Source organism: Microtus ochrogaster, linkage group LG8, assembly GCF_000317375.1.
Source record: "Microtus ochrogaster isolate Prairie Vole_2 linkage group LG8, MicOch1.0, whole genome shotgun sequence".
Classification (NCBI taxonomy): Eukaryota; Metazoa; Chordata; class Mammalia; order Rodentia; family Cricetidae; genus Microtus; species Microtus ochrogaster.
This window is the reverse complement of record NC_022033.1, coordinates 5,143,477-5,156,886: the sequence shown is the minus strand read 5'-3', so window position 1 is coordinate 5,156,886 and position 13,410 is coordinate 5,143,477. Positions and strand designations below refer to the sequence as shown.

The 13,410-nt window shown below is 45.1% G+C and overlaps 1 protein-coding gene across 5 annotated transcripts in view; it reads right to left on the bottom strand.

Moving 5' to 3' along the window:
• LOC101989023 (serine/threonine-protein phosphatase 4 regulatory subunit 1-like) overlaps positions 1-13,410 on the bottom strand; it is an 89,092-nt gene that overhangs the window by 46,065 nt on the left and 29,617 nt on the right. For 2 of the 5 annotated variants that reach the window (XM_013352227.2, XM_026787162.1), the window contains exons 2-3: positions 9,392-9,482; positions 6,451-6,583 (exon numbers count right to left, since the gene is read on the bottom strand). The exons of 1 other annotated variant lie outside the window; for it this stretch is intronic. In XM_013352227.2, coding sequence (XP_013207681.1) covers positions 6,451-6,583; positions 9,392-9,443 — 185 coding nt within the window. In that variant the 5' untranslated portion in view covers positions 9,444-9,482. The remainder of the gene's footprint in view (positions 1-6,450; positions 6,584-9,391; positions 9,483-13,410) is intronic. 2 more of the 5 variants (XM_013352228.2, XM_013352229.2) reach the window with 1 other exon arrangement.

Genomic DNA, 13,410 nt, shown 5'->3' with positions numbered 1-13,410 from the left:
GCTCAGAGGTGCAGAGGGCAGTGGACGGCTCAGAGGTGCAGAGGGCAGTGGATGGCTCAGAAGTCAAGAGGGCGGTGGACGGCTCAGAGGTGCAGAGGGCAGTGGACGGCTCAGAGGTCAAGAGGGCGGTGGACAGCTCAGAGGGTTAAGGGTGGTGGACGACTCAGAGGTGAAGAGGGCAGTGGATAGCGCAGAGGTCAAGAGGGCAGCAGACGGCTCAGAGGTGAAGGTATTTGTCACAAGAGTCCTAGTAGAAAGAGAGCCCAGCCCTGCAAGTTGTCATCTTATCTCAGTATGGGCACTGTGGCATTCAGGCATCTACTGACATATGCACACTAAAAAAATCAATTTAGTACAGTAAATAAATAAATAAATAGCACGAAAAATCTGGAAAATGCCTCCAATCACCTTAACCCAATGGATATAAATGTATGTCTACGGCACTCTTCCCCAAAACTCTAGCACACAATATTCTTCCAAGAAAAAACACATTTTGAAACATAAATAAGTCAGCAAACTTTATTTTTTTTTTTTTCGAGACAGAGTTTCTCTGTGGCTTTGGAGCCTTTCCTGGAACTAGCTCTATAGACCAGGCTGGTCTCGAACTCACAGAGATCCGCCTCCCTCTGCCTCCCGAGTGCTGGGATTAAAGGCGTGCGCCACCATTACCTGGCAGTCAGCAAACTTTAAAAAAGATATTCTCTGACAACAAAATAAATGAAAGCAAAGATAACAAAGATTTTTGAAAACTGTTTTAAGATTTAAAAATGGCAGAGTGCATTTGTGAACTCAATGGTCAATGGGAAACTCATCATGGGCATTAGGGACCCTGGTGACAATGGGTCATATGCAGATCAGCCAGCACATTGCTTGTTCAGCAAGCTGATTGGTGACTTCAAGGCTAGCTTGGGATACCTGATACCATGATACCATATCTCAAACTAAAAAGAAAATAAAAGGCAGCTGTAAATATGCCTTATGTTCATTTGTGGGTCAACCACCCAAGGCTCTATTAAACAAACAAACAAACAAAACTTACAAACAAAAACAAACAAAACTTAGGTGATATCTACACACTAGGATTTGTGTGCCAGCTTGATGGAGGAGGGTCATCTTTCTATCTGTTGTTTCATTGGTTAAGTAATAAAGAAACTGCTTGGCCTCTGTTAGGACAAAAAATTAGGTAGGCGGAGTAGACAGAACAGAATGCTGGGAGAAAGAAGCAGAGTCAGGGAGTCGCCATGATTCTCCTGCAGGACACAGACACAGGTTAAGATCCTCCCTGGTAAGCCACCAGCTTGTGGTGTTACACAGATTATTAGAAATGGGTTAATCAAAGATGTAAAAATTAGCCAATAAGAGCTAGAACTAATGGGCCAAGCAGTGTTTAAAAGAATACACTTTCTGTGTAATTATTTCGGGGCAAAAGCTAGCCGTGCAGGCGGCTGTGTGCCAGGAACGTAGCCCACCGCTCTTATTACAACACCAGCTACTTGCAAGAGTCCAAGTGTCTGGTGTGTGGTCGTCAGCATGTGGTGCTCTCAGAAGTGGACTAGTTAGGAAGAAAGGCCTAGTGGAAGGAAGTTACAGCTTTGGGGATGCAGCCTGGAATGAGACCACACGATGCCAGGCTCCTTCCTTTCCTGCCCAACTACCATGAGGTGTGCAGCTTTGTACCAACGTGTCCTCCATCATCTTCTGTCTTAAACAGTAGAGTCGACTGACCAGGGAAAACTCCTAAGCCACAGATACATCTTATCTTTACATCAATTCTTCTCACCGTAATTCTGTCACCGTGAGAAAAGCTGACTAAAATTGTACAATATAAAAATGCAGATGCTACCAAAGGAAGAACAACACCAAAAAAGCCCAGTATAGTTTTCTCTTCCTCGCACAGGTTTTTATTGGGACATAAAATAAAACCTACATAAATAGAAAGGCAGGCCACATTTATAGATTGGATTCTCAATACTATAGAATGATGTAGGTGGGCCTTCTATCTATGTGTTACTTTCACTGGTTAATAAAGAGACTGCCTTGGCCTTTTGATAGGGCAGAAAATTAGGTGGGTGGAGTAGACAGAACAGAATGCTGGGAAGAAGGGAAGTGAGTCAGACACCATGGAGCCAGCTGCCAGGTCAGACATGCTGAATCTTTCCTGGTAAGCTACCGCCTCGTGGTGCTACACAGATTATTAGAAATGGGTTAAGCAAGTTATGAGAGTTAGCCAAGAAGAGGCTAGATACAATGGGTCTGGCAGTGTTTAAATGAATACAGTTTCCGTGTAATTATTCTGGGGCTAAGCTAGCCATGGAGGAGCTGGGCAGGATGAAAAGCAGGCCTGCCCGCTGCTCCTTCTACAATAGAAAAGACAAGGTCCTCCAAATTGGCCAACTGGTGCTATGTTTTGTTTTATTTTGTTAGGCTCTGAGGGGCTGGGTTTCAGATCTATGAAGGAGTCTAAAGGACAGAAGCAATCAGCAGTGTCAGAGAAGACCAGATGAACATAATTTTGCACTGTAAGGAACAGGGTTGGTGTTGCATGGCCACCCTGCAGGCTGGCTCCAGTGGAAAACCTGACAGCACCATCTCTAGGTAAAGTGTGAGGCACAGGCAGGCTATGCAATGAGATAAGCGGTCTGCAAAGACAACAACATCCACTCAAGCACACACCTCCCCTCAATCCTTTCACACAGGCACCAAAAGGAAACTGCTGCCCAAGAGTCCAGCACCTGAAACCTCCCTACCCTGTCAACAGGCAAAAAAGTCAGTGTATTCCAAGAAGAGCTTCAAAATATGCATGCCCATGCTAAGCACTAAGCCCAAAAGCCCCATCTCCTATATAATTTCACATATTTTAAATAAAGAAAATTAAAAATTTTAAGGTGGATACTTGGGGCTAAAACTTGGCAGAAAATTAAGAATGTGTTTCACATGAAAATGAAGATTAGTGACTAGTGCTTGGTGAGGGGGAAACCATGGGGAGGGACAGGAAGGGCTCTAGGATGCCAGCCACTTGATGTAGCACATGACTGCAGGGTACCAGCCTCATAAGAATGCTTTCAACTCTGTATGTATACTTCATCCCACTTCCTATGTATCATACTTCACAGTGCAAGAAAGCTTTTAAAGATTTCTTTTTATTTTGCATGTATAAATATTATGCTTGCATGCATGTGTGCACCTTGTGTATGCCTGGTACCTGCAGAAGCAAGAAGGGGCATCAGATCCTACAGAGCAGAAAGTGCTCCTTAGCTGCTATCCAGTTTCGCAATGCAAGAAGTTTTAAAGAAAAATTTTAAAGAGATTTTTAGTAGAAAATAAAACAAAACAAAAAACAAAACAAAACAAACATACAGAACCCCACTGGCAATCTCAAAAAAAAAAAATCAAAGAAGTATGCTACAGAATTCAGACCTATGATCTGACAGAGCTGAGAGCCTGTCAATCAAGATCATTTTACAAAACAAATGTTAAAATCAGCAGGCATGACAGCTTTCAATCTGTGAGGCTGAGGCAGGACAATCACCATGAATTGGAGGGTTTCAAAAGAAGATAAAGTAAATGTCATGAGAGGTAAAGAAAGGGTGAGACACTTGGGATAAATGGGCGCCACAGGAGTACAAAGTTGAAAGAGAACACACAGTGCTAAGCTAACTCCTGGACAGGAAAAGCAATACCAAGGCATTATCGGGAGAGTTCGTGCCGTTTTACTAATGTCTGTATACTAGATTGACAGTGTTAGCTGGGCAGGGCGGCACCCTCTCATCAGCACTTAGGAGGGAGAATGAGATGGTTCTCCAAGCATCAGAGGTCAGCCCACTCTACACAGCGACTGTCAGGCTTACCAGAGCTACACAGTAAAAAAAAAATGAAATTTATGCCCTGGCAATGCTGAAGCATGCATGGGCAGTCCGTAGATGGCAGTTCTGTTGAACTGGTACATTTTGTGCTTCATGTCTAAGTTGATGAAGACAACTGACCAGGTCTCTTCCTCAAGATCTCATTACAGATGGTTGCGAGCCACCATGTGGTTGTTGGGAATTGAATTCAGGACCTTTGGAAGAGCAGGCGGTGCTCTTAACTCCAGAGCCATCCCTCCAGCTCCCTACACAGTGAAACCCTATCTCAAAAAAAAAAAAAAACCCTAAAATAACTAGGTGACAAACAGTATTGTATCAGCTGCATTTCCCATGCATGATAATCACACTGTATGATTACAGGAGCGACAAAGAGGAGGGTCTGTGTTCTTAGGAAACTGCAATTGAAGCAAGGGATGGCAAAGGCAAGGTCTCCAGGCTACTCATAGGGTCAGAGAGATGCATACAAACTTGAGGAGACAGAGGTCCTGAAGGGGACAGGGCAAAGTGCTGACAATGTGACAGCGGAGGAACTAAAGTCGAGGGCACATGAGAACTCTCACTGCTACTCCTGAGGCCCCCCCTTCTCTCCCTCCATCCCTCCCCTGTGTGTGTTTAATTTAAAAACCATCTTTTAATGAACCATAAACACAAGCTTTCCACTTAAAATGTAAAGTAAGGAAAGAGAAAACAGAAACTCATTTTCACAAACTTCAGCGCCATACATAGAGAACCAGGAAACTCCACAGAAAGCAGGGAAGTTAGAATTAGTATCAACAAAGAAAACAAAGCTTAAAGCCTATTTCATTCTCATATGGCAGCAGCAGCTAGAAAGGTCACGGAATGGTGCTACTACAAGGTGCACAACTGCAATGCTGTGCCTGGGAGAGAGTCAGGAAAAGCCCATGTTCAAGGCCTTCCAGGCTGCACAGCAAGTTTGTCTCAAAAAGGTTTATAAAGGAGAAGACCAAACCCAAACACCTAGAATTAAACCTGACAAGAGGCAGGACTCTCCAACAGAAAAATCATGCTCTTTGGCTCCACAGTTGTATTAGTGTGAGTGCACAGATACATGTGTGTGTTGTGTGTGTATGTGTGTTGCACACACACGTGGACACATATAAAGAGAAAGTAAAGAAAAATTTAAAACACAAATAGAAGGAAGGTCTGGAAGAACCACACTCTTCAGGGCCTGACTGGTGGGTGGAAGCTGCCAACAGGAGCGCTACAGGCTGCTTAGTTGTCCTACTTCTAGGGACTGCTGAGCCCCTGCAGAGCGTGTGTGGGAATGAGACAGCGAGACAAGCAAAGCATTCTTGAAGAGTGGTGTGGCGCATCTCGCTGTGTCATGTCATGCCTTTGATGATCTAGTTAGGATACTGTAGGGCAGTAACAGGTACTAGATTCGTGCGGACATGTGACTGAAGAAAGTGGTAGCACAAGACACAGAGAAGACCGTGCTTCACCCACACACTGTCCAGACAACAGCCACGACTCCAGGTCAACTGGAAACACAAGTGCGAAATGTAAAACTTGGGAAAACACCAGCAGAGAACAGCTATGGTTCCACAACAGGCAAACATTTCTGTTGTTGTTTCCTGAGACAAGTTCTCAAAAGCAGTCCGAACTATCCTTGGACTTGACACTGTTGTGCCTCAGTCTCAAGTACTGAGATGAAACGTGAGCCACCACATCTACTGCAAACACCGTGTTTACATGACACAAAAGCCCTAACCAGGAAAGATAAAGCAAGCAAGCTGTGAGCCACATGAAGATGAAGAATGAGGACCACATTTCCCTGCTTCCAAAATGGGAGGACACTGGGCTCTCCCCGCTCTGTGACCTGCAATGTAAGGTGGGGCTCGTGCTTGACCTAGAACGTCACCCTACAACAATCAAGCGATGGTGAGGACAGATCGAGGTGACCCTCGGCTCTCTTGAGAGCCGTACAGTCAGGGAAGAGGAGAGGACCAGTATACCACATAAAGATGCTGGGACAAAGGGATTCCTCAACAGGTGAGCACAGAGGATGGGAAGTAATAAGGCTAAGGGCAGAGCCAATGGATAAACAGGAAGGACGGGGTGAAGCTGTGCAGGTTCCTGGGTAGTTTGGACAGGGTTAGTTCCTGCTATCTTCAAGAAACCAAACCAAGGTCATCACCGAAAGCAACATAGAATGGTCCAGGTCAGCATTACTATGGCATGAGAGTAGAGAAAGGCAGGATGGGGTGATAAGGAACTCGGAAGTGCACAGTCCAGCAATTGTGTGCTACACTCTACTGTACACATGGGACAGAATGCCCTCTGGACCATTTCCTCCTTTGCTTAGCTGGCAGATGATAACAAGAGCAATGAGCAAGGATGGAGCTGCAGCTCAGTGAGAAGGAGCCAGAGCAGCACACACAGGGCTCTAGATTGGATCCCCAGCTCTACCAAAATAACAAAAAGCCAAGTGAGAAAGCCTAGTAAGACAGGATTCTGCAGAGATAGAATCAAGGTCTCCTGGAAACAGCAGTAGCCCACCTTACCCATGAGTCCCCCGGAGCCTGCCGCAGCAGCAAAAGGCTGGCAGTGTGAGGATGCTGCTTACCGGCTGAAGACATTCTCGCTGAACGCGTGCTTTTCCAAGCGAGTGAGCAGGGGCAGGTTATCATGGCCAGGGATGTCCAAAAAAGCCGTGACCCTCCCGTTGTCACAGTCTGGACCACAATCTTCAAATCCATCTAGACAGGAAGAGGAAACACTCTAAAACTGCATCTGTAGGTGCCGCCAACAGTGATGGGTCAGTCACACTGAGGCAGACATGCCCTGTGACTGGGCCATCCAGGACAAGCTACTGGAAGCCATCCACACTGGAGCCAACAGCTATGGAACTACAAAAGAAGGGTGGCAGGGACCAGAGTCACAGAGAAAACTGGTTTTTATCAACAACTATGGTAACCACTCATCTCTGTGGAGAATATGTACCTCTCCTCCAAAATGCTGAAAATGGTCAGCTAAGAAACATTTTTCACCCTGAAGACAAGCATCCAACATCAGGTTCCCCTCACATCACATCTGCCTAAGGCCTTGGTGAGCAGTCCTACCCATCCACACCCTGGCCTAGCAACACTCAAGAAGGCCCTTCCCTCCAGTTCCCTTAGCTAAGAACTGCACTGAGAGAGCTGAGTTTGGGAATCCTGGGGCCAATGGCCCTGGAACAGAAGGAATCCCATGACTCCCTACGTAGCTATGTAACCAGAGGACATCACTGAGCCTCTCTGCACTTCTCATCCTCAAGTAAACCTACCTTGTGCCATCAGGATAGCAGCACATGAGTTTTCGCACAAAAAGAGCTGTGAAATCTGCCCCAAGCCCTGTGACCTGGCCAACTCTGACCACAGGTCCCCATCCTTTGATCTGTGATGACCAATGACTGGCTCTCTTGTCTCCAAGACCTTCGGCAGACACTGTCTCTCATCTCCTTTGTCCTGGGCTTTTAGGTCATGGTTAGTGTGCAGCATCTCTAGAAGGCCTCCCGTGCCCACCATGTCCCATGTCAAAGGTTCCAGTGGTGCCAACCTGGCTGACCTGCTCCAGTTCAGTTCTCTGCACAATGCAGTGAGGTCTTCAGCAACAGATACTCTCTACACACTCACTCCCAGTTTTCCATGCCCAGCACAATGCCTGGGGCGCAGTAGACTGTTTGGTTCTTAACCACATGATGAGCAAATTCATGCTATAGCTATGTATCTCTCTAAGGAAACTTTAAACCACCAAATTAACATAATCTTTCTATAAAATCTTTCTATAAAACACACACTAAAGACTTATCACTAAGAGACTATTCTAGAATGGTGATAGTAAGAAGAGCTCTTAGGTAGTCATAAAAATAAAAATAAATTTAATTTAGGGGTTGGGGAAATGGCTTACTCAGTAAAGTGCTTGCCATCCAAGCATGAGAACCGGAGTTCAATCCCCAGGACCCATTAAAAAAGCCAGGCATGATGGAGTACACTGTAATCTCAATGATAAGGAGACAAAGACAGGTAAATCCCTAGGGCACAATGGCTAACCAGTGTTGTGGAATATTACTATAACTATGTTAAGATATGTTACATTTGTTTATATTGCATTTGTTTAATTAGGCAAAGATGTGTTATGTTTGTTTATGCTGCATTTATTTAAGGATGCAAAAAGGTTATTCTTTGCCTGCCTAAGGGAGCTGATTGGTCTAGTAAAAAGCTGAACAGCCAATAGCTAGGCAGTAGAGGTGGGGCTGGCGGGCTGAGAGAATAAACAGAAGGAGGAATCTAGGCTCAAGAGAAGGGAGGAGAGATCTAGGAAGTAGAGTGGAGAATGAGGGAGAAAGAGAGGAGATACCGGGGGTGGGGGGGCGGGGGCAGCTAGGCAGTCATCATTCAACCAGACATGGAAGAAGCAGCAAAGTAGGACATATAGAAAGAAAGAAAGAAAGAAAGAAAGAAAGGAAGGAAGGAAGGAAGGAAGGAAGGAAGGAAGGAAGGAAGGAAGGAAGGAAGGAAGGAAGGAAAAAAGCCCTGAGGCAAAACAGAGATGAAGAGAAACAAGTTAAATTACATTATAAGAGCTAGTGAGAGAAGCATAAGATAAGGCCTAACATTCATTACTAATAATAAGTCTCCATGTCATAATTTGGGAGCTGGTTGGTGGTCCAAATGAAAGCCTGCTGCAAATCAGTCTATGCTACTTAGTGAGTACAAGGCCAGTGAGGGACCATGTCTCAAAAAACAAGGTGAGTAGCTACTGAGGAATGACACCCAAGGCAGACCTCTGGGCTCCACTGACGTGTGCATGTGCATGCAAACACACACACACACACACACACACACACACACAAATAGCTTTTGTCTCTTAAGCACCTGTGATGGACAGAGATAGAGAAGAAGTCCTAGTAGGCATGATTCAAGTCTTTACTTTGCCTTGGAGACAGGGCATTTGTCACTGGATCCAGTCAGTGAACTCTGGGGCACTGCATGCATCCCAGTCTTTTAGGTGCTGGGGATTCCAGCTCGGGTCCTTACGCTTGGGTACTATACTGATCAAGCTCCCTCTCAAGCCCTTCTTGGTGTTTAAATTTTTTCTTTTGAGAATTTCATATTGATATACAAAAATATGACATCTATCCAATTTTCCTCCTTCGACTTCTCTTATATCCCTCTAACATGCCCTTCTCCTAACTTCTTATCTTTTTAATTTTTTTTTTTTTGATAACCCTCGAAGTCCAGCTGGTAACTATCAGAATGTGAATGGATGGAGGGCCAACCCTGGAGCATGGGAAACCTACCAATGGTCAACATATCCAGAAGAAAGATGACTCATCCCCAGGAATTACTCACTGCCAGTAACTTCCCAAAAGGAGAGTATCTACCTCATCTCCGGGATGCTGTCTGGCTTGGTCTGCCTCCTCTTTTTTCCTCTGTTTTCCAAGTCTTAGTGGAGGTGATAAGGACCCACCGTTCAGCATTCCTCCTTGCTATTGTTTCAGAGATAGGAGTTTATCAGGCACGCACCTGGCTCGTCCCTGCCAGCAGCGGGCTCACACACAGCTGCGCTCACAGCCATCTCTGCTCTCGCCAGTTATCCTCCTCACTTAGGGAAGCACTGTACAAACAAATGACACAGGACCATCAGAAAGACTATGTACCTGCACACGAGCTAGTGTTCCTCAGAGGGTCCATATGGTGAACTACTAGAGCCCTGCGACAGCTGACTTTTCCTATAGGCAGCCATATTGTCTCATTCCTGCTGAAGAAAAGGGTAAGGCAGGAAGGGAAGGACCTGGATTTGAAATCCAATTATCAAGAGGGCTCTCACTGTTTCAAAGAGAGCCCATAGGTTTGTGTACAACGAAGAGAAAAAGACACAGCAAAGCCCTCTGCCCCCCCAATCCCCTGCTGAACCTTTTTATTTTGACCAAAAAGAATAAAGATGAAGAAACAGGCAGCCGAGGCCTCCCAAAGGCTAGTTTTGGCAAGAGACTTGCCTCCCTGGGCAGTTCTGGGAAGATCAATGGCACCTGCTCTAGAGGTGCCGATGCCCCCTGCTGTACTGAGCACTGAAAATTAGATGTCTGTGCCAGTTACACTACAGGTGTGAAGAGGCAGAAGAGTCCCACCTGGCAGACAGGAAGCCATGGTCAATTTAGGAATAATTGATAAGAGTTTAAAATAGAGATAGCAAGCTGTTGCCTAGGTACTCACTGTTCTCTGAAATTCTGGCCACAATTTTCTCAATTCTTTTAGTTATAAATGAGAGTTATTAAAAATTCAAACTGGCTACGGGGATCTTAATAAAGGACGCTGTGTGCATGTGGAAATGCTGAATGTGGACATGCTGGGTGTCTTCCTCAGTTGCTCTCCATCTTATTCTTTGAGGCATGTCTCTTGCTTAAATTGGAATTCACTGATACAACTGAAAGAGCTGGACAGTGAGGCCCAGGGATCCTTCTGTTTCTGCCGACAAGGCTCTGGGATGACAGGCTTTTATGTGGGTGAGGGGGATCAGATTCAAGTCCTCATGCTTGCTGAACGAGCTTAGTTCATCTCCCCAGGCCTAGTTAGTATACATTAGCTTTATAAGTGTGTGTGTGTATGTAAGAGAGAGAGAGAGAGAGAGAGAGAGAGAGAGAGAGAAAGATACAGACAGACAAAGCTGAATAGTCCTGCAGGGGTCACGACCAAGTACTTGATCATGACCACAGTACTTGATGTGCATATCCAAGACCCTGCCAGGGTCCAGAAACTGCAGCCCTCAGCCTACAGGAGTGAGAGCTTCTGCGGATCCTGGCAGAGAACAAAGAGTTCGTTCCTAAGCTCTGGGGCTTACTCACAGCTTTGGAATCCACAGAGACCGACCTGCAGACACAAGGAGAACCTCACATGCAAGAGTGGAGGCTTTCACGGGCCCTTGGGACCTACCCTATGCTTCATGGGCAGAGAACTTGCTGTCTTAAAACTCTGCAAGAAACACTTTCTTCAGAGAACTAAAGACCTTGCCAATTAGTCCACAGAAGAGCTGTTACTGCAGAATACTAATGACCCTACTACAGAGACATATAAAACAAAGGAATAAAAGCTATAGGTCATACGGTATTGAATAATTAACCCTTACTGGTTACCTCCAACAATCCAGGAACTAGCCACACAAACTTTGTTGTATAATTTAAAATGTTTTGATGTTTATATTAATTTTTTTTAACATTTCAGACTATGTACTGAAATCATATTTGCCTCTTTCTCCATCCTCCCCACTACCTATTCAATTCATGTTTTCTCTGCCTGCCCGCCTGCCTTTAAACTCAGAGTCCAGTTTATACTGGATGACCACTCCTGGGAATGGGGTCGGTTATATTATACCAGTGAAAAACCAGTCTTTTCCTCTCCAAGAAGCAATTCCATGCCAAGGCCTCAGCTAGAAGTGTGACGTCACAATCCCCTCCCTTGCTCCGTTCTGGTATTCTGTCAGGCTTGAGCTTCTGTCACCTTGTTGAGTTTCTATGTGCAGTTGTCCTGCTGTGTACTGAACCATTCTCTCTCTTTTTTTTTTTTTTTTTTTTGGTTTTTCGAGACAGGGTTTCTCTGTGGCTTTGGAGCCTGTCCTGGAACTAGCTCTGTAGACCAGGCTGGTCTCGAACTCACAGAGATCCGCCTGCCTCTGCCTCCCGAGTGCTGGGATTAAAGGCGTGCGCCACCACCGCCCGGCCTGAACCATTCTCTATCTTTCCAATTTCCACGGAGATCCAGAGCCCTGAGGGGAGGGGTGTGAGAGAGCCATCCCTTTAGGTTTGGGCATTCCTGAGTCTCTTACTCCCTGCACCTTGACTTTGTGTGTCTCTGTGGGAAGGATGAATGAGGCACTGATCTAGGGTGCAGCAATATATCATTTTATTGTTATGTTCCTTTAGCAGAATAGTCAACTGTAGTAGGTTTGCCTGGGGTCCAAGACATATCTAGTCTCAGGTTCTTAGCCCCATTGACACTGTCATGTACAGGTTCCCTCTCCAATCAAAATGTGGTTGGTTACTTCGAAACAGTTTGTATCAGCATGAATATCTGGCTAGGCAAGACATTATTGTGTCTCATAGTGCTCACAGCTGGATGAGACAGATGAGTACTTTTCTCCTCCAGTACTGTGCATAGTACTTTCCAGTACAATGAACATTAGCCAATAGGGATGAAGCCTCTAGATGAGAACCAGCTCAATTTTTCCACATCCTTTGACTCAAAAATGTGCCATCTTCAGCACAGGGTCATACTACCTAGTCTGGAGCAAGTAACCAAAAGCATAGGCAATAGCCTATAATGTTTAGGAAGGGGTTTATGGAACCCTCATCAACCAAAAATTGAAAAATAGGTAAACCATTCCTGGCACTGAAAGTTTTATTTCGTGGTAGTGCATGGTGTTCAGTTGGGATACTGTTCCCTGCTTCCTCAGTGTCTTAGTCAGGGTTTCTATTGCTATGAAGAGAAACCATGACCACAGCAACTCTTATAAAGGAAAAACATTTAATTGGGGTGGCTTACAGTTCACAGGTTTAGTTCATTATCATCATGGCGCCATATGGTGGCATGCAGGTAGACATGGTGCTGGAAAAGGAGACAAGAGTCCCATATCTTGACCCACATGCAACAGGAAGTGGTCTGAGACACCAGGTGTGGTTTGAGCATATATATATGAGACTTCAGAGCCCACCTCCACAGTGACATACTTCCTGCAACAAGGGCACACCTACTCAGCAAAGCCACACCTCCCAATAGTACCACTCTGAATGAGTTTATGGGTATCAATTACATTCAAACTACCACATTCCACTCTTTGGCCCCCATAAGCTTGTAACAATATCATAAGGCAAAATGCATTTAGTCCAAATTCAATAAAGTCCAATAGTCTATCACAGTCTCATCAATGTTTTAAAGTCCAAAGTTCAACATCTCTTCTGAGATTCATGCAATCTCTTAACTGTAATCCCCTATAAAATCAAAATAAAAGAAAAACAGCACACACTTCCAATAAATAATGGCACAGTATATATATTACCATTCCAAAATGCAGGGAAGGAAGCATAGTGAGGAAACACTGGACCAAAGCAAGATTGAAAACCAGCTGGGCAAACTCCAAGCTCTTCATCTCCCTGTCTGATGTCAAAGTACTCTTCAGATCTCCAACTTCTTCCAGCATTGTTGACTGCAGCACACTTCTTTCTCTTGGGCTGGTTCCACTCTCTGTTAGTAGGTCTCCTAGGCAGGGATCCCATGGCTCTGGCCTCTCCAACCTCTTGGGGTCTCCAAGGCAATCCAGGCTTCCCCTTCACAGCTTCATGCAATGGCCTCTTTAGAACTCCATGCAGGGAAATCCCTGACACATGCTTGACACCAGTGGCTTTCCCTAGTCTCTCCTTGACACTAAAGCCAGAACACGTGGCTCAAGTGCCAATTTCTGCTGGGCTGGAACATGCCCCCCTTGTTCAATTACATCCTTTTTTAAATTTTATTATTTATTTATTTATTTATTTAAGATTTCTGTCTCTTCC